General features: G+C 39.4%; 2 protein-coding genes across 3 annotated transcripts in view; one reads left to right on the top strand and one right to left on the bottom strand.

The window, feature by feature from the left end:
- Nucleotides 1-21931, bottom strand: part of LOC125233906 (chondroitin sulfate synthase 1) — a 52505-nt gene extending 30574 nt beyond the window's left edge. Inside the window, exon 1 of the mRNA XM_048140075.1 lies at nucleotides 20781-21931. Within this exon, the coding sequence (XP_047996032.1) occupies nucleotides 20781-21539 (759 nt within the window). The 5' untranslated portion in view covers nucleotides 21540-21931. The remainder of the gene's footprint in view (nucleotides 1-20780) is intronic.
- Nucleotides 15745-17928, top strand: LOC125233907. Of its 2 annotated transcripts, XM_048140078.1 has the most exons (3): nucleotides 15745-15902; nucleotides 16242-16419; nucleotides 16681-17928. In XM_048140078.1, the coding sequence occupies exons 1-3, from the start codon at nucleotides 15748-15750 to the stop codon at nucleotides 16714-16716; spliced, it is 369 nt and encodes a 122-aa protein (XP_047996035.1). In that variant the 5' UTR covers nucleotides 15745-15747; the 3' UTR covers nucleotides 16717-17928. The 2 variants fall into 2 exon arrangements, with proteins under 2 accessions (XP_047996035.1, XP_047996034.1); XM_048140077.1 differs by having other exon boundaries at nucleotides 16242-17928.
- Nucleotides 21932-22143: the final 212 nt, after the last annotated feature.

Genomic DNA, 22143 nt, shown 5'->3' with positions numbered 1-22143 from the left:
AATTCAAAATATTAGAATGGGATTACCTCTGATAGGTATCTGGAGCATCTAGACAACTAGAGGCCAGTGTATACAAGGGTGGATGGAAAAAACACTTTCCTGGAATTAGCAAACCTAATAGTTAACAATCAATGACCCTTTTTCACATTATCCGATCCGATATCAGTTGTCGGAAGGATTTCTATGGAAAAAAATCAAGATGGCGCCTGTAATGTATGGGATGTCGGTCCGACATCCGATATCGGATCGGATAATGTGAAAACGCAGTTAGGTTTGCTAATTCCGGAAAAGTGTTTTTTCGATCCACCCTAGCTATATACCTGGCTTTAACCAACAATTTCTAACACCCATATCTCAATAATTCAAACATCTCACACTTTCGGTTTTACTTGGATTATGAATCGCAGGCTCTAAGTTTGGGCACACGGGGTCAACGACCCGCGGAGTGCCACTGCCCTCTACGCAGAAATTGCCAATCTTCGTAATGAGTTAGTTTGCCCGCTATTTTAAGTTGTTCGGCCAGTGCTTAAGAATACATTAATATTATGGTGCTTTACTTCGGGCCACTTGCACCAACAAAAAACCGGCCAAGAGCGTGTCGGGCCACGCTCAGTGTAGGGTTCCGTAGTTTTCCGTATTTTTCTCAAAAACTACTGAACCTATCAAGTTCAAAACAATTTTCCTAGAAAGTCTTTATAAAGTTCTACTTTTGTGATTTTTTTCATATTTTTTAAACATACGGTTCAAAAGTTAGAGGGGGGGGGGACGCACTTTTTTTCCTTTAGGAGCGATTATTTCCGAAAATACTAATATTATTAAAAAAACATCTTAGTAAACCCTTATTCATTTTTAAATACCTATCCAACAATATATCACACGTTGGGGTTGGAATGAAAAAAAATATCAGCCCCCACTTTACATGTAGGGGGGGTACCCTAATAAAACATTTTTTTCCATTTTTTATTTTTGCACTTTGTCGGCGTGATTGAAATACATATTGGTACCAAATTTCAGCTTTCTAGTGCTAACGGTTACTGAGATTATCCGCGGACGGACGGACGGACGGACGGACAGACAGACATGGCGAAACTATAAGGGTTCCTAGTTGACTACGGAACCCTAAAAATGGAGGGTTAAGCCACCATTTTATATGGAATTTGACAGATAGCCCACTAACCCTGAGAAGTGGTTGTTGCAAGTGGGCCTTACACACACAAACGACTAAATAACAGTATGAGACTTATTATATGACAAGACGAGCATAAAAAATTCTTCAGATTATTTTGTTCCCGTTAGTATGTAGATATAACCGAAGTAGACTGTGCTTATTTTTATTTTCTTAATAAAACGGTAAGTATTTAAGTTGATCTTCAAAACAGTGCCCTCTGATTTTGAGTTCATTAAAATTGACACAATAACAACACGATGAGTAGAAGAGTTAAAAATTAAAGTAGATACGAAGTGTGCGTTTTGTTTAGGTTTGGTTTTGTTGTACGGTCAACCAATTTGAATCCTAGGCCACTCTAGAACCCTGTCTTATTTAAACCATGTTCTATTTGCCATAAGAAGTCACATTGACGTTTAATGTGCAAAGGTTCTACAGTGGCCTAGGATTCAAATTAGTTGACTGTACCTAACCTAACATACCTATAACAAAACCAAACCTAAACAAAACGCACACTTCGTACCTATCTAATGGCAATCGGCCGCCCGTACCTACTCCTAGCGAGGACCGATTGACCCTCACCAAGCACTGCATTAAAAAAAAACACTTACAGTCAGCGGTAAAATATTGAAACAAAAAAGTTTTTTTTTAATCTCTTTCAATGTGTGTCGCATATCTGTTACTACGCCACCGCCATAATTTTCGGCGTCGCCCGAGACTGAAAGCAAGTGGTCATCATCTCGTTCCTGACCGTCTGTTTTTATTTGCCCCGTGGCTAAATTGGTTTGCATTCAAGACGTAATTGAGACAGTTTTTGCTCAAATGTATAAACAAACTGGTTTTCCTGTAGGGGCAGTTCTAAAAATTATACCAGTTTCGTGTTATTCAGGACCTCAGATATTGCATAAAATTGGGACGTAATGACTAGGTTGGTTTGTTTATTCATATTAACACGAAATGCCATTTCTTTTAACGTGTTCCGACGAAGGATTTTTTTGTAAAGGTATACCTACATGTGTTTTTCAAGTCCAGCTAACCTAAGTTTGAAACAAAATAGATCAGAACAGAGTAGATCTTATCCTATCACCCAGAAGTACCTAGGTAATTGTTTTGATTTGGCAAAAGTATCTCATATAATCTTATGTCTTGAACCATAAGAGAGCGTGTCAGATATTTATGCAGCTTTTTTGTACTATGTTATTCCAGGTGACTGTATTGTAAATGTATACAAGTTTCTACGAAAAAAAACGAATTTACTGTAAAATTTTAATTTAAACAGTTTACAATGCACGAACGGTTTCGCAGTAAAAGTCCAATTGTTGAAACCATTGAATTATCTGGCTATCTGGACATTTTATTCGCTGTTTTCCGGTTTACGGTACTCTTGCAGAAAAAAGTCTGTCAATTATTCCAGTAAATAAAATTATTAATTTAAAATCACATCACGGGGAAATAGACAATAGTTACAAATATTATCTCTATTGATTCATATCTACTGCCTACAGATTTGTTTTCTATCTCTGAAGATTTAGGTAGGTACAGTCAGCAGCAGAAGTCGCTAAGGAGGCGAAGTTTAGCAGCATTTAGACATTTCTGCTGCTGACTATACTTACTGTACATAGGCACTTGTAGACGCTGTCACAAGTCTCAAGCTAGCATAGTCTCAAGATAGCATACAGTCATTATGTCATGTGTAGTAAACTATGCCACTGAAACGAGGACACTATTATGTCGTGTCTGCTAGTCATACGACACCTAATCACGCAATAAAATGTGCAAACTATTTTCTATTTTTAAGTACGTGAGTAATTGATTATAATTTTATCAAGTTGCTCTGCTAAAAATTTAATAATACATATTATGTAGTTTTAAAATCACATGGGACAGCAAAAGTTTTATATTATAGATATAAAATAATCATAATGGATAATTAAACAGCAAAATCATTTTCTCTTGACGACATTAATATGTATAACTAGGCTAGGTGCTGACAGGCATTCCTCAATATGTATAAAATAAATGTTGCAATAGTAACACGCGTACAATAGTTTGTACGCAAGCGTTATGTCATTGACTTGAGCTTGTCAGCAATCTGCTGTAAACATGTTTACTCATATCATCACATCACGCATCAATGACACAGAATATATATTATATACCTAACAGCACCAGAAAAGGCACTTCCTACAAAGATAATGGGTTAGTGGGCTATCACACTGATGGTGGGTTACGAAAAGTTTAGCCAACTTGACAACATCAACAACCCTCACAGTTATTGCCGGTAGCAATGCAGGGCAGGGTGCGTAGCTGAATGGCACAAACGCTCACGAAACGCTCGTAGATATCTATCTCTATCGCTCTTGCGTATCGGCGCGACAGCGCCAGATTACATTTCGCGGCGTTTCGTTTTCGTTTCGCGTCGTAGAAATGCCATTCGGCTACGGCAAATGAGTACGGAACCTAATCTACCCGAACACCCCTTGTCTCGCCAGTCACTTGTCTCATATCACTGATCTAAATTTGCCTAAATACCACAGAAATTAGTTCTGTGCTAAATACATATTCATGTTGCATATCTTTTCTTTCTCACGAGCAATCAAGAAAAGGAGTACCTACTTATCAATTTTCCAGGCAAAAACTCACTTGAAATGTAAGAGGATCGAAGTGATCGAACCTTGATTTCTCAGTAATAGGTTGCTAGCCCATGGCCACACACACAGTCGACTTCTATGACACCCAGTGGTGGTGAAATTCTTAACCCGTCACCACAGGGGACCACATTTATTTGTTGTTCATTACAACCTATGCAAAGGAGTATTCGAGTCATGTGTAAAGCTAATTTGAAGGCCTTATTCCGGAGGCTGCCTTAACAGGCTTCAAGGTTCCAGTCTGAATGAACGGAAACACTATGCTAGTGCAGTGCATCCTGTGAGTCTAGGCATAGGTAATTAATCTGAGGTAGTAACTGAAATACGGTTTTTAAATTAATATTTCTGGTATGTCCATTGTCAAATTAAAAACTTTCCCATTCTTTACCTTTACGAGCCATACGGAATGAGTTACATATTTAAATTTAAATACAAAAGACATCAACGATATTTTCGTACAAAAATATAATTTCTTTCAATTTATTTTTCAACAAAGTAAACGAAAATTACTATAGACATTAAACTTTCGTGAGACATATTCAAATATTTAATGAAACTACGGTTATACTCATGTTATTATATCGCTACTGCTGTTTCGGGCCAATTTTGGAGGCCCCTCTTCAGGCATATGGAAGTTCACGGGGCGGCTATACTCCGTGCACTTACTTGGCTTTAAATAACTAGGTTTACTCGGTACTTTGATTAAAATGACTAGGTTTACTTATCGAGTGCTATCCGTCGTTACAAAAATCGTAGGTATTTAAAAGAAAAATAGGTATCTGTCCAACACATGGTACAAAATCGGAGATATTCCCCGCTGCCATTAAACCGTTTGAACGCGACCACTGTCCACAATCAGTCCTCCATTTAGGACATCAGGACACATAAATAAAGGACCACATAACGGTCTATTGTTCTCGTTCAAAGAGCCCGCGGGCCCATCCCGGACGGACGTCGGTTTCGGTAAAAACGGAACTTCTCCGAAATATAAATAATGTTAACAACTTAACTAACTTTATCACTAGAATTATTATTCTTGGAATTCGTAAAAGAGCTGGCAAGGGAAGTATAAAGTATGTAGTAAAGTTAAGTACTGCCTAGTGTTAATTTTAGATTTATAGCACAGATACTGCACTCGTAAAGACGTATGACCAAACTGCCGCCTTGTTGTTTCTTACCGAATGATAATAGGTAACAACATTTCATCCTTTAAGTCCCGAGGGCTTCAAGTACATAGTTAACTTTATTTCGATAGCAATTCGTATACAACACATTGTTGTTTAATTATTGTTTAACTTTCACCTTATATGTTTAAATAAAAGGGGTTTTCGTTAAGGAATTAGTTACTTAGCGCCTTGAAAAGTAAAGAAGGAAAGACTTTTATGAAGTATAATACATACATACAATCACGCCTGTTTCCCAGAGGGGTAGGCAGAGATCACGGATTTCCATTTACTACGATCCTGACAAATCACTTTCGCTTCACACACTTTTATAACGTTTCTCATACACGCTCGTCGGTTTCGAGTACTTCTGACCTGGCCTTTTTGCAATATTTCCCCGATTTGAACAAGAAAAGTTCGCCTAGGTCTTCCACTTCCAACTGACCCTTCTACTCTTTTTTCATATACTTTCTTCGTTACTCTCCTCTAAAAAGAAGTCTATATAATGGGTATAGAAATAACCTATGAATCCTATGATTAAATACTCTGAGGAGGTATAACTTTAAAATCACTCAACCGTTTGTAAGGCGCCCCGAAAATTGGTCATACACTAGAAAACAACAGCAACGGTATATGTTACCTCAAAATAATTACACTGTCTTTATGCAACGCAATCGTGCAAAGTTATTTAACGCCAACGGATATGGAATATTTACTTTCCAAACGCCCTTGTGCGAAGTGTTAGGGCCTTATCACACTTGCGATTTACAAGCGAGGCGAAAGCGAAGCGAGCGCGCAGCGAGTTCGTCGCGAGCCCGTTACCAATTCGCAGCGAGTGCGTCGCGACTTCGCCGCGAGCGCGCCACGATTTCGTAGCGAGTTCGCCGCATCTAGATATGCTGTACCTTCGTCAGCAAAATTCATTTCTACCCACTTTAGTTTAATCCTATCATTTGTAGTAGTTTATTATCTACGACTGTGAGCGGACAGTAACAATAATGGCGGAACAATCAAACACTGTTGGAATCGATATCGAGGCATTTATAAAATTTAAAAAATTTTTGATTCGTTCACAAAACAGCACATAATAGTCGCTCTCTTGCAGTCGATTACTTAAAAATGGATCCTCCCAAACACGCCGTTTCTGCTTTAGTTTTCGTTTCTTACTTCTTCGAAGCAATAAAGCTAACAGAAGTGTTTCGTCGTCGGAATCCATTATGTAAGTGACTGTCTAAGATGCAGATCACATTCAGCGAATACGCAGCGTATTCGTTACGCGCTCGCGGCGAATTCGCGACGCACTCGCTGCGAATTAGTTACGGGCTCGCGACGAACTCGCTGCGCGCTCGCTTCGCTCTCGCCTCGCTTGTAAATCGCAAGTGTGATAAGGCCCTTAAACCAAATAATCTTCGACAGAGCCGTAGCTGGGCCATTTTTTTTTAAGTTTAGCCTCCCAAACCCCACGTTTTTTGGATTTGGAAATTTTGATATGGTTTCTAAGTAAGAATCGCGTAAAAAATACCCATGTTACAAGTGGGATGGACAACTCATTCGTCTGCTGGAAACCCCCCAAAAATGCTGGCGACATTTCCCCTTTTAATTGCCAACCCTATTCTCTGGACAAAGAAAGAGGCAGCCCTGGGGTCACCTGAGCCGCCTACCAGCCGAACTGACACTTCTTTCACGATTTTTTTCGTGTCATTCGACCACGCACCCAGTTTAGATACCTACTTGAATAACTGCCATGCGATGTCAAGGCAAGATCTGATGGCAACTGTATATAGGCACACTATAAACCATTGTAAAATATTTTAAAAGGATTATCAATCAAGAATCGAGAGACCGATTTAATAAATTTACTTAACAAAATTAGAATACTATTGTCATATCAAATATAATCCACTACTTGAAACTTACATCTGTGGATCAAGATTGAAAGTCGTGCAACACTCGAGTTGACATTACCTCGCGTACTTCACCTAGATAGCGCGGTTCACTGCCCCGAGCCCGAGCAGAGATAATTAGATCGCCATCAAACGGTTACTCAGTCATAGCGCAGATAGTCATGGCCTGTGAGCTTAAGCCATGCTTAAGTTCTTAAGTGCGCACGCGCACGATTTTGGCTGACACAGCGCGTGGTCACCAGACATATGCACAATTTTATTTCACTGGTAAAAAAATACCACGAATTGAGTGGCGCGATTCCGTAGCATGTTACAGCCCAGCCCAGTTTCAATTTTCAACTATTTTTTTAATATTCCAAAATTACACAAGTACTGGTTGTAAGTAAACGTTGACGTAACTGGATCAAACGGTTGTTTTGCTATACTAAATCACTACGGGAGAAGATAATTTGTCTGACTTTGATTTGACTTGAATGCTCCGTCTAGTAACTAGTTGAGATGGTATGTGCTACCATGTGATTGAATTACCAATGGTAAGTCCTTATCGCAAAACAGCCCGGGTTAAAACCTGGATTAAGCGATGAAGGCGGAGGATTAACCTGAGAGGCTGATTCTGACAAAGACTGAACATTTTAATGGCAGAGCATGAGATAATTAGATCGCCATCAACGGTCAACCTTGGATAGTCAAAACTTACAACCAATGGTTGCGTACGCGCACGATTTTGACTATCCTTGTAGGGTTGACTCTCTGTGCGGGGATTCTCCTCGCCATTATAGGAAGACAGTCCGGGTTAAAACGGACTACTTGATAGCCAGGAGCCGATTCTGATGAAAGCAAAATACAGTCACTTTTTTACACTGAGAAAACTGTTTAATAATCGTCCATTATACTTTACAGGTCACTGACAGTTGTACTTGTGTGGAAGAGTCCTGTTCTCTAAGATGACTCTTGATGATTCTCTTATTATTTTATTTAATGAACTTACAGTAATTAAAGGCTGGCTTAGTCACCGTAGCATCTGCCATCGTTTCATCGAATCTTTTCTAACTTTTTTATAATGTTTAACCGTCCGTGGCGCCTAATGTTGCGTATCGATTTAGATCGTTTTCTATGGCGATAGTTTATCGACCAGGTAAGTATGCCGTATGCCTACTGTTGCTTAATCGGCTTTTTTAACTCTAATGGACATAGACAAATAGCGCGTACTACTGTGTTGGAACTATAGATAAGGGAATTAGATAATTAGGTACCTAACCTAATATACGAGCATACATCGGTGTTTTATCCGTTACTTATTATTAACTGTAGAATGTCCACCTCTCTTGGAAGACTTGGCTTGTGTTTTATAAATATTCATGAAGTACATTCAAATCAACATTTCCAACGGTCCGCGTACTGATGATATGATACACAGATCAATTCGAAAGTACCATTGACATCAGAATAATATTCATCAGAATAATTATCTATTGGTACGAACAAAATGCACGATAACTGAATGTCATCGGATATCATATAATGGATGAATAAGCAAATCAGGGTATGTAGCCGAACGCACAAACGCTCACGAAACGCTCACGAAACGAAACGCTCTTAGTTATCTATCGCTATCGCTCTTGCGTATTGGCGCGACAGAGCCAGACTACCTTTCGCGGCGTTTCGTTTTCGTTTCGCGTCGCAGAAATGCCATTCGGCTACGGCACCTGAAACGTTGAACTTTATACACCGTGAGTTTCATTGACACACACAAGCCAGTTTTTTTTTCTAAACTCGCATGGTTAGCACCATCAGCATCACACAGTGTCATAGGTCATAACATAACATATATAACATAGCACTCATATCATAACTGGTGAATTATCAAAACGACTTGCAAGCATGGAACTCCGGTAATCCTTTTAGGAAGTGTAAGATGGTTAGAGCTATTTTACATTACTTATCCGATCCGATATCAGGATGTCTAAGATGGCGCCTTATCGGATCGGATAATGCGAAAACGCTCGCTGGTTATGGAATGGATAAGGTCAGTGGCTCAGGTAGGAGAACGCTGGAGTAATTATCTAGAAGCCGTGAGTTCGTCTCACCCAAGACTCATTTTTTCCACTTTAAATTTTATTCTAAGCTGAATGACGTCGCTTCGAATTAGACTGATAGTCGCATTTTGTACCTACCGCATAAATTATTAAAAGGAACCCTGGCATGTATGAATATGAACAAGACACGAACGTCACGTCACGCTACGCGGCGCCACATTTTTAACGTAAGTAGGTATCATTACCTTCTTACCATAATTGTATAATACGTATAACGCCGCTCAATGACGAAATTGCTTCACCGTGTCAGCTCTGCTAGACAGGAATTAGTGTTTTTTAGGGTTCCGTAGCCAAAATGGCAAAAACGGAACCCTTATAGTTTCGTCATGTCCGTCTGTCCGTCTGTCCGTCTGTCCGTCTGTCCGTCTGTCACAGCCGATTTACTCGGAAACTATAAGTACTACAGTGATGAAATTTGATGGGAATATGTGTTGTATGAACCGCTACAAAATTATGACACTAAATAGTAAAAAAAAGAATTGGGGGTGGGGCCCCCATACATGTAACTGAGGGATGAAAATTTTTTTTTCGATGTACATACCCGTGTGGGGTATCAATGGAAAGGTCTTTTAAAATGATATAAAGTTTTCTAAAAAACATTTTTCTTAAAGTGAACGGTTTTTGAGATATCAGCTCTCAAAGTCGTAAAAAGTATGTCCCCCCCCCCTCTATTTTTATAACTACGGGGTATAAAATTCTAAAAAAAATAGAGGTGATGCATGCTAATTAACTCTTTCAACGATTTTTGGTTTGATCAAAGTATCTCTTATAGTTTTTGAGATAGGTTGATTTAACTGTAATTTTGGTTAAGTTATTGGTTTATTATATTTGCTGCTACGGAACCCTTTGTGCGCGAGCCCGACTCGCACTTGGCCGGTTTTTGTTTAATGTTATTTTTTTTCTTCGGTATAAAATAACTTCTGATGACTCACCCTGCCAAGTTAAAAATTAATTACTTAGTTATTTTTCTGGGCGCAATACTATGCAATCATGCCGAACATTTTTTTACTTGTAAGCTTGCAATAAATTTACCTAAGTATTTGCTAATATTATTAATCACTTTTTAAAGTTCGAGCCAAAAATAATTTTGATAAAAGCTTATATATGCTGACAAGTAATGTTTATATTATCTATCGACCAAATAAAATAAAAAAAATCCATGCACAACTAGATTTCGTTTCTTTACAGAGTTCCATTTAACGTTTAACAAATAAAGCACGGTGTCAATACGACAGGGTTCTGGAGTGGCCTGGAATTGTAATTGGTTGACTGTACGGTAGCCATCAGATATATCGGAGCGGCAAAGACGCTCACAAATATCCGACCACGCCTCTATTGTCAAGACGTTTCGATATTTTTGAGCACCTCGACAGCTCCGATATGATGGCGACTGATTCCTTGCGCTATCCCGGCATTTGCCACGGCTCATGGGAGCCTGGGTCCGCTTTGACTGTATAACGAAAAGCATCCCCCTTGCGTTATCCCGGCCCCGGCATTTGCCACGCCTTATGGGAGCCTGGGGTCCGCTTTGACTGTACTTACAAAGAAAAGCATGATCCTTGCGTTATCCCGGCATTTGCCACGGCTCATGGGAGCCTGGGGTCCGCTTTGACTGTACAACGAAAAGCATTAACACTAAATTACGAGACTCACTTTACGCCTTTACACACCAATCACAAAATAATGGTCGACGTTTGGATTAGATTACATTATCAATATACATTTTATAATTACGAGTATTCCTTGTAGTTAAGCCTCATTAACATTTTTTAGCAATTATCTTTAGGGCTAAAACGTACAATATCACATTTTATATGGATTTTCGTCGTTATAGCTATAATTTATTAAACGTGTGCATATGAATTCTTATCCTCCTTTGAAGGGTTTTTAGAAAGTCTCCACATAATTATTTTTATGTAGTTTGTGCCTAATTACCTTAATCCAAATCCTGCTTACATTCACATGATCACTAGCCCAACTATATAAAAATCAACTACTTCAATAAGCTATTTTCGAAATGACCTACCTAATCCTGTTTGAAACGGTTTAACTAATACTTATATGAAATAGGTACAGTCACCGGCATAAAGAAGTGATGATTTCTGTACCTTGTCGCTTTTAATCGTATGACAATTCCGTATGACATTTCAACCAAGATGTTAATATGACAAGGTACAGAAATCATCACTTATTTATGCCGGTGACTGTATAGATAGGTAACAAACTGTATAGTGATATATATTAGGTAAATATGATGACAGGAATATTGATATGGTGTCTTTACATATCTTCATATTTATAGTATTTACTACGCTTATTTTATGTCCACGTAAAGTATATTTGCATTCGACCCGGTTTCTGCAATTGTCCGACATTTACAGCGCTATAAATTGCAATAAATTTCAACACAATTGTTTTGTACTGGCAAATATGTTATAAATTATAATGCGTAGGTATGCATAGTTTTTACGATGTCAATAAAACAATGTTCAATTGCAAAATTTACCGACGATGTCTAACGAATAATGGTTCATTAAACTGCTGTGGATGAGGATAGGATAACATAGAGAGTTAGAGACCCATATTTTGTTTATATCCTTGCACCGTTATATAACTTATTTTTAAACATATGCTATTTTTCCAAATACAGAAAACAAACCAGAAAAGCCACCGTTAACAACCGACTATCAATATTTATTTATCAGTGCAACTTATCGAAATTTATCAATTTTATTAGCATCGAGTACGCGAAAACGTCCTCAAGTCTTAGCAGAGTTGTAAGTGTTCAAACATTCGGTTTATCTTATCTCTACTTGTTCCGTATTCTGTCGCGCGGCAAAGAATGATAAAGCGAAGAACGGACAGAACATCGTCATCGAAGAATATTGCATATTAAACTAAATTGTGTGTTCTTTACGGGATAAGGTTCAATTTTGCTTGGGAGCAAGTAGTAAGTCAAACGCGTCTGGATATTAAACTTGATTTATTGCAACTAAACGAGAGGGTAAAAATGCATAAGTATAGCTACGCAGATAGGTAGGTATAGGTATAGTACGGGGACGGAAATCGACACAACATACCGCCCACCAAAAACAACAGTTTTTAACTTAACTAGGAAAAAAACTTAACCTAAAACTTACGGACATACTTAGTTGCTTGAACAATATCATATCATCCAAAATGCATTCCAAATTCCAACACATCTTAGGTATCACAAGCACATCACTATCGTATGTTTTAAGTTCAACACTAATTAACGAAACTAATGATTTTGATACATTTCACTTTCTTATCACTAAATAACGAATTATAATCCGAGCGACGCTGGCAGGAGCCAAAGCAAGAGGATAACTGATAAACAAGTTCAATTTCTTGAAGTAAACAACAAACTGCCTGCGTTGCGTAGGTAATAATCGAGTGCCCGCGTAGGGTATCTTTATCAACATTTTAGTACCTAATATAATGCTTACTTTCTAAGTACTAAATTTATAGTAAATGGGTCAACCATAACAACAAAATATGTGTACATACATACATAGCATAGGTACATTTTAGTGGACTGTATAACTAAAAATATTTTATTTAACTAACGTCATAGAAATGAGGTTCTATGTTTGTAGGTATATGTATGTTCGCTCGTTTTTATGGATGACTTAAAACATAATAACTTTATAACTAGATAATGTTTTAACTAACACATCTTCTATTTTAAAGATAAACAAGATGAATAGGTAAGTAAACAAGGAAAACTTAATAATATCTAAACAAATTAAGGATTTACATACCTATTTATTTATATGTAGGTTAGCATTTAATTACATTTGCAGAGGTAATGAGTTACAATGGTATGTTTAAGTACCTACTAACTATAGGAAATTTGGGATCCGCTCGGTGACCCAATAATAGGAAGTGACTATGATTTACATTTAACATCTACAAAATTGTAATCGATGCATTTACCTATAAATTACATACTTAAGAGTTTTTATACACTTAGCATAAATTACATAAGACAAAGTAGGTATATTTACTTAGCGTTTTGGAATAAAGAGTAACAACAATTTTCTCGCAAACCTTTGTGCTTATGTATTGAGTAGGTGTTACAAATTATAACTACAGTCGGCCGGAATAATTACCTAAAATTAACACGCGAAATAAATTTAACCGCCCACCATAGCTCATTGTTTTTTACCTTTGATGTTTGTTATTTATTCATCGGCAGGCATTTTAGGTAACAATATCAATTTAGATAACGGTCTTTTTAGAATATGATCGCCCTTGCATTGGACCGTTGCAACACGAACTAAATTGTCAGGCCCTGCGTGCAGTGCCGTGATTCTACCTAACAGCCACTTGGCTGGTGGTAACTCCTGCTCCTTTATAATAACAACATCTCCTATACAGGGTGCCTTTACAGCGTCATACCACTTATGTTTTTGCTGGAGTGTGTTTAAATAATCTGCTTGCCATTTCTTCCAGAAATCTTGCATTTGTTTTTGTACGAGCTGCCAGCGTGTTAGCAGATGTAACTTCTTGGTTTCGTAACTTGTATCTGGAACGTTCTTCAGAGCCTCGCCTACCAGAAAGCGTCCTGGCGTGTGCATGATTGTGCCATGTAAAGTTTTGGCGTGTGCATCCGCTATTATTAATCTTGCAGCATGTTGCTTGCTTGGTACGATAATCGGGTGTTTAGCGTCTTCTGGCAAATCTGCTTCACTCAGCCGGCCTCCAACTCGCAGTAAATCGCGTTCATCTACGTACGGGGTAAGTTTAATCAGTGAACTTTTGTTTCTAACCTTTCCTTTCTTTTTCAGGTCTTCAAACTCTTGGCTGTATACTGCTTTCTGATAATATCTCACGCAGCAGATTTCAACGTCCTCTAATTCTTCGGCACTCAAGATTTCTTCATTTCTTTTGTTTTTATAGTTTATAAATCTCTTACAATGAGCTATCACTCTCTTCATCCTGACCATAGACGAAAATCTTTCCCACATGGGCGTGTCTTGTACTGATGTATGGAATGTTTTCTTACATTCTAGGTCTGTTGTTGGAATTGTAATGGCCCGTAACACCTCAGTGTTTGTATTCTTTAACCATGCGGGTCCACTCCACCAAAGGTCATTGTTTGGAAGTTCACTTGCCTTGATACCTCTTGAGGCAAGATCAGCTGGGTTGTGTTCCGTCGAGACGTGTCTCCACCTGTCGTTATCTATATGCTGGATGATCTCTGATACTCTGTTGCCAACGAACACCTGCCATCGGCTGGGCGGGGACTGCAACCACGAAAGCACCACCATCGAGTCTGTCCACGCGTACATTCTATGCATAGGTATGTCCAATGGACCTGAAATTTCATGTAGAAGCTTTGTTAATAATACTGCAGCACACAATTCAAGCTTCGGGACCGTTAATTGTTTCAGGGGAGCTACCTTTGTCTTTGAAGCTACCATCGTGACATGAACAACATCATGCTCGTCTACCACTCTTGCATACACAACGGCTGCAAGTGCAAATGTCGAGGCATCAGAGAACCCGTGAAGATCAACTTCTTTGCAGCGAGACGACATCTTGATCCATCTTGGAATCTCAATCGTTTCCAGCTCTTGTAGTTCGTCTCTGAAGCTCGTCCATTCGTCAACTAACTGTGAAGATAGCTCATCATCCCAACCACAATGACAAAGCCATAATTTTTGGATCATGATCTTCGCTGTAATTACAACAGGTGAGAGCCAGCCAAAAGGATCAAATAAGCTAGCGACATCAGATAAAATTACTCTTTTTGTTACAGGTGTCCTGATCGCTGGTAAGTTTACTGAAACGTGAAAAATGTCATCCTTTCTATCCCAGGTAAGTCCCAGTATCTTTATTATTTTATCTAATTTAATTTCTTTCTTGTCTTTTACAGGTTCCGGAGTCTTCGAGTCATCAGTCAAGTCCTTCAGGAGTTCTTCAGAGTTGCTAGACCACTTCTGCATCTCGAACCCACCTGCCTTTAGTAATGCCTTAATTTCTTTACAGGTTTCTTTTATCTCGTCGAGATCTTCGTGCCCTGTCATAAGGTCATCCATGTAGAATGAGTTTCTTACTACCGCCGCTCCTCGAGGGTAGTTGTTCTGCTCATCATCAGCCAAACGTTGAAGAGTACGTACAGCCAGATGAGGTGCCGCTGCTGTCCCAAATGTAACTGTAAGTAGCTTATAACTATCTATTCTTTCAGATGTGTTGTCCCGCCATACAATACGTTGTAAGTCTGTATGTTTGTCGTCCATTCTTACCTGACGATACATCTTTATAATATCGCCAACAACACAGATTTTGTGAGTTCTCCATCTAAATACCAGACTACGTAAGTCTGGCTGTATTGTAGGTCCTACCATCATGCTGCTGTTTAAAGAACATCCGTTTGGGGCCTTTGCTGACGCGTCAAAAACTATGCACAGCTTCGATGTCTCTTTATCTTCTCTTATTACAGCACAATGAGCTAGATATACTGCATTATCTTCATCTTCTGGGTCTACCTTCTTCATGTGGCCCAGCTGTAAGTATTCGTGTATTACCTTAGTGTATTCAGCTTTCAGATTCTCGTTCCTTGCGAACTTTCTTTCCAGCTGCTGTAGCCTCACTACTGCCTGATGCTTTGTATCTCCACACGATCTTACAGTGTCTTCAAAGTTTGTCTTTAAAGGAAGTTGTACTACGTACCTCCCTGTGTCGTCTCTCCTTGTTGTTTGTTGATATATTTCCTCGCACCGTTTTTCCTCCTTTGTCCACATGCTCTGCTTCGTGTATAGTTCAGATTCAACCTCCCAAAACTTCTTCAGGAGAATATTATCCTCTTCAATTTGTCCAGTAACATGTAGACTTGTAATGTGCTGTGAAACAGTAAATGATGTATTATTATTACCCCCTGACAAAATCCAGCCCAGGTGTGTTTTTTGTGCAATAAAGTTTCCTGGTCCCTTCATTAAACCTGCTTCTAGGATTTTGCTGTAAACTTTCGCACCAAGAAGAATATCAATCCTACCGGGTGAGCCAAAGGTGGGGTCAGCTAAATCTATTTCGTAAACTTGTGGCCAATTAAGACTTCTAATTTCCCTAGATGGTAGCTGACGGGTTATAGTTTTCAATACATAAGCATCTACATTTAAACAATAGGAAATATCGTACCTTGATTGAATGTTCAACGTTACCCTATGCTTGATTGTCGTCTCACACTCTTCAACGGCAGAGATCACTCCGCTAACCTTGGTTTTCTTCAAACCCAGCAAATCGACCGCCCTTGCAGTCGCGAAGGACTCCTCCGAGCCCTGGTCGACGAGAGCCCGCAGCACGTGTGACTGCCCCGACTCCGCTGTGACGTGCACCAATGCTGTCGTCAGCAAGGTGCCTAGACCAGGTTGTAGACCTCGTGATGCGCTCGACGACGTGTGCGCAACAACGACGGTTTGTATCTTCTCTTTGTTGTTGTTATTTGTTTCTCCAGACGTATGTGACTCTTCACTTGCTTGTTTCTCTCGGTGCAATAACGAATGATGTTTTCTTTTACAAATCTGGCAAGTTGTCTTCTGTTTACACTTGAATACATTGTGATTCGGTATCAAACAATTAAAACAGAGATTATTCTTCTGTACAAAACTGTATCTATCTTCAATCGATTGCTTAGAAAACTGTTTGCATTGATATATATAATGATCTTCATTGCAGAATGTGCACTTCACTTCGCTCGTTGCAGTTACATGAAACATCTTTGTTTTCACAGGTTTGTATACTTTACTTGCAGGTTCAACCATCTCCAGGGTACGAAATCTGTTTTCCAGGAACGATTTTAATTTATCAAAACTAGGTAAGTCGTCAGACTCATCTCTGCTAATTAACTCTTCCCATTCCTTGTGAGTGCTCGAGTCCAGTTTTGATACTATAGAATAGTTAACGATTGCGTCCCAATGATTTGTAGGTAAGCCTAGATGTTTCAGTGCACTCATACATTCTACCGAAGTGTCTAACAGTTGTCTTAAAGCTGTAGCTGATTCTTGTGTTAACGTTTTTTGTATAAAGAATTTCTTAAAAACACAGTTCGCTATATATCTCTTATTTGCATAACGTTTCTTCAGTACTAACCAAGCTTCCTTATAATTTTCAGCAGTTATAGAAAATTGTCGTAACAATGCTTCCGCTTCTCCAGCTAAACTGCTCTTTAGATAATGTAGCTTCTGAACATCTTGTAAAGATTCATTGTTATGCACTAATGCCATAAATAAGTCATGGAAAGACTGCCATTCAGTGTAGTTGCCATTAAAAGAAGGTAGCGAAATTCTTGGCAATTTAACTTCACTACTATTCGATGTACTAGGTGTACTAGGTGTAGGTGTGTGTTTAGACTCACTTTTTGTCGGCTCCATACTTTCTAATTTAGACATCATCTCGCCTTTGTAAGTGTAATACACTTCTTCAAAATCCTCACACATGTTGTCAGCGAAATAATTTGTAGCTTGACGCTGTTCCATAGCGACCGACAAAATTAACATTTCATGTACGGCTTTAAACTCCTTCCAGTACGTTTCCAGTGTATCTATTCTTCCCTTCACATAACCAGCTGTTAATCTCTCCCTGGGAGATTTCTTGTAGTTAACGTACGCCTTTTTCACCTTTTCTAAAGTGTCGGCCTGAATAACTATGTGTTTTTCAATGTTTTCCATTGTAGTAAATGTCTATCACAACATACAGTCAAAAAACACCACGTAAACTACGTAACCACTGTAGGAAAGTTCCAGTCCTTTTTTCACTTTTTATGCGTAGGGTAAGCAAGCGCCGCACAAAATTGTCCAACAATTTCACCTAAATCACGGCGACTCACTACTGTAATACACGGCACAGTACTGTCTTATTTGTAGTTAAGAACCAAAAAACGTTTATATGCACGATACACCTTGTCCTTAGTTCGATTATAGCACTTAATTAATATGCAAAACTGTTTTGTTAAAAACACCGAATTGTCTCTTAATCCTTATCGTTCTTTTTGCTTAATTCACTTGAGTTGCATATTTGTCCAACGAATTAAACACATTTCAACTGTTATTTAACGTTATTTCACCGAAATTACACTAATTTTCTATTGAACCAATTATTTTTACGAGTCACTGTCCGAGCATCTTGGTTCGTATGGACCATGTTCTTTACGGGATAAGGTTCAATTTTGCTTGGGAGCAAGTAGTAAGTCAAACGCGTCTGGATATTAAACTTGATTTATTGCAACTAAACGAGAGGGTAAAAATGCATAAGTATAGCTACGCAGATAGGTAGGTATAGGTATAGTACGGGGACGGAAATCGACACAACATTGTGTCTAAATATAAAAGAAATAATTAATTATAAGGTAAAAGGTTGTGTTAGGGCCAAACAACGATCAGACTGTTACAATAGTCTGAAACGATGGGCCCGCAAGGGCAAGCTGGCGGGGTATCGGAGGCCTACAACCGAATGCCCGAACTCCTGCGCAAAAAGCAAGCGTCGTAACAGGAGGTTTAGTCCCTGGGAGTCGCATATACTGGCTCTCCCGGGCCAGTGGCATCCATAATGGATTGCCCTGGTTAAAAAAAAGGCGCCAGAGAATAGAAACAAATCGTTGTACAGACCTAATTAGGGCACATTAACGGGTGCGGTTCACATCATTAGCGTGAAGTGTGTTTTTTTTTATAAAATAGGAGGCAAACTAATATACCTACCGCCTTGATGTTTTTGGATAAATAATTATATTTAAGTGTCAAGTAGAAGAATGACAAATATGGAAACTATGTAAATGCGACAGGTTTTGAAAGAGTAGGTACTTATAGATACTATTTTTATCGTGCCAGTATCCAGCACTCTAGTCAGACAAGAACTAAGAAACTAGTTTCAAAGTTTTCAAACAGTTTCCTCTGATGACGCTGCCAAATTATTTTTAACACAATAACGATCTGCCAGATCAAAAAACGCACTACACGTAGTAGAGTTTCTAGTTTATTTTATGAATGGCACTGGTGAGGATGCAAAACGGAGGCTCATTGTGATTCTAATGGCTTTACTTTGTGAAGATAACGGTTAAAAATAAAATACAAACTAAATAGGAATCCAATCTATTATAATTAAACTTCCAGGTACTAACACGTGTTAATGAAAATTACCAAATAAATTGATGTCTACCCTCTATATAGTTAATTTCTTAGTTAAAAATAAATTCATACGTATTATTATGCTGCACCTATTCATATTTGAGGTAATTGACTGCGCATTCTTTTTTTAAATATTAGGTGTTGCAGTTGGCATTGTTTCGGCAAATATTATATTTATGTAGCTAGTGAGCTGCAAAAGACCATGGCGAATTTATCAATGGATACATTCTCTCTTCATGCAATGCGCAACTCACTGTACCTACCTAATTTGCCGGAACAAAAGGTTATATTTTCTTCATTTCACTTCAACTTCCGTCATGTTCATAACATGCTCAAAATGCAATCGTACGCTACTTATCTCCTTTTATTCAATCCTCACCCCTCTTCGATGTTGATTCTTTGAGAGCAAATCACAAGATAGGCCGGCTGAACCGGTTTCAAGAGACGCGAAATTCAGTTTTCGAGAAGACTTGTTTTAAATTCTGAGCAAAATTCAAAGCTTAAGTATTTCAATGGACCAGTTTCGCAGAGGATATCATCATCAACTTTTATGTCCTAACAAAATGAACCCACTTTCGAACTTATTTACATATTTAATTATAATTACGCATGGCTATTATAAATAATGGTTTATGAAATGTCATAAAACTGTTCGTAAATAAAACTTGTGAATAGATAAACCTTGACATTTACACGTTTACTGATGAATACCGGCTTTATGTACTGTTGAGTTTAATACTAAACTTGGTTATTGTTGACAAAACATACAAACAATAACTAACAAAAGGTACTTCGTAATTCAAGTTAAATTTATTTTCAATGTAATATGTCCGTTGCTCTTGGTACAACTATACGATACGTCAGGGGCTCAGGGTATTGTAAATATTGTGAAGTCGTTTTGAAATAAACGTAAGAAAATTGAAAGACGTCCAAGTCGGCTTCGACTAAGGTAGGTAATGGTGCCCCCACACTGGGCTGTTAATGTATATATGTACATATACGTATATATTAGTCGCTTAATAGTAGGTAGGTACTAGTATCGGTGGTGTTTCTGCACAGTTCTTTAAAGTGCGACCTTAAAATCTTCTTAGGTGAATGGTCCACAGTACAGACTACAGATATTACATAATTTGATTGCAGCGGTAAACAACGACCTCACCACGACAACTAACTGCAAGCAGCATTGCCTAACCGCGCCACTTTACTTGTTATTCAATTGTACTGACAGCAACAAACTTAAGTGCACTACACACAATTACTATATCTGACCATTGAACTTCTTTCCGTTGACTATAAGGTCGAGATACTAACGGTCATCAGTTACATTTGCATTTGCAAGTCGGTAGTGATTGTATCTTTACACGTAAGTAGATATTGCGACTGTTAAAAGATAAGCAGCAACCTAATTACTCGAATTATCTTGTATATAAGTATTCTTTTGCAACAATAACCCGAAATATCACAGAGAATATTCTACATACTCTACCTAATATGCTCAGACGTCGGTCGGCAATGTGCTGTGCACCAAGAAATTAAGCATTCAGTTTGTCAAACAAAACAATGCTCGTCGTAAACCCGTTACGCATGCGTCATTGCCTCACGTCGCCAAATCAAGTCACGATTATTGTCTATTATCACAAAACAACGTCTACTCACGTCATAACTCCACGTGCACGACACGCCGGCAAACTTCGCCACGCACCGGCCCAGCTCCACGTCCTCGTGCGTCGTGTACAGGTGCTTCAGGCAGTACTTCACGTGAGGAGCCACCCTCCTCAACGTCTCCCTAGACAACATCACTCCCGGGCCACCCATACAAAAATTCTCATTGTAATCCAATGCTAAAGCGTCACGTTCATCGTTAGTTCCTCTCCCCGCCTGTCCGATGAACTGTGGCTTCCTACTGTCCACTGAACGCAGAAATTCACCCAACTTATCACCTCTCACGTAAATGTCATCGTCCGCGCGCATAAACCACTCGAACTTTTCACCGTACTTCTCGTACATGTACAAGAGCATGAGGAATGACTTCTTCTGCGGCGGATAGCTGTCGTCCACATTCCGCAGCGGCACCAGCGGGAGCCCCGGGGCTCGAGACACCTCCGAACTGAAAAATGCTATCCGACCGGGCAAGTCCTGTGCCCACGTTTCGATCACAGCCTTCGCTCTAGAATTCAAATACTGCTCGGCAGTCATGACACCCACAAACACTAAACTCCTATTGGAATTCTCGATAGTCTCTTCCGGTCTTAAATCTATCAAAGCCAGCGGATCCGGCGATATAAGTTTCGATGCTTCACATGCTTCTATGGAGGTCCTCGAGGACGGCTTTAAGCAGAGCTTGAGGAAGACCCCGAGGGTGACGCCGGCGACGACGCCCGCCACCAGATGCATCCATTTACTCCTGCGGGGCATCTCGACGACACTGCGGGATCAGTAGCTGCCTGTTACCCGGCGTCGACATGTGCGCATTCCAGGAATAGCCTTTTTATCCCTTTTTTGTAGGCGGGATACATTAGCAGGCGGCTTTTTTGTTCGGTTTTCGCTCCCATCGGCGGGGAGCGATCACATGGCCGGCGAGTGCTCTCGTAACACGAATGTTGTCTCTCTATCGACCAAATATCGGATTCGCAGATTTTATCGGCGACGCGGCGAGGCGCAGCGAGTAGCGTAACGCGAGACGTTCATGTCGGGAACAAGTTCCGATAGCGGAGCGCCGCGGGCATGCGACTCGAGCGCGGGCCGATGGCAGACTGGCCTGCTTGTAACCTGCAACTTTCTGTCTCCGTCGCCTTCGCACACCCGGTGTTATCTATCCGAGTGCTCGTTCTTTAAACTTTAAATGTAACGCCAGACTATGCATATTGCCGGCATCGGGGCAATCCTGACAGCTGGATTGTTGACATCCATTTGACGTCGTCGTGTCGTTAATGCTGCGACACATTCCGAAAGCGTACCTATTGTTATAAGGTCAAGTACGATCAGGCAATAAAACTGATTAAAACTTTCTCATAATACA

Source organism: Leguminivora glycinivorella, chromosome 15, assembly GCF_023078275.1.
Source record: "Leguminivora glycinivorella isolate SPB_JAAS2020 chromosome 15, LegGlyc_1.1, whole genome shotgun sequence".
Lineage (NCBI taxonomy): Eukaryota > Metazoa > Arthropoda > Insecta > Lepidoptera > Tortricidae > Leguminivora > Leguminivora glycinivorella.
The sequence above is the reverse complement of the archived record's forward strand: the minus strand, read 5'-3'. Positions and strand labels throughout refer to the sequence as shown.

Coding starts and splice junctions, on each gene's coding strand:
- LOC125233907 (XM_048140077.1), top strand. CDS start 15,748: ATGCTCTGCTTCGTGTATAGTTCAGATTCAACCTCCCAAAACTTCTTC. Junction 15,903..16,241: donor CCTGACAAAATCCAGCCCAG/GTGTGTTTTTTG, acceptor CTTCAAACCCAG/CAAATCGACCGCCCTTGCAG.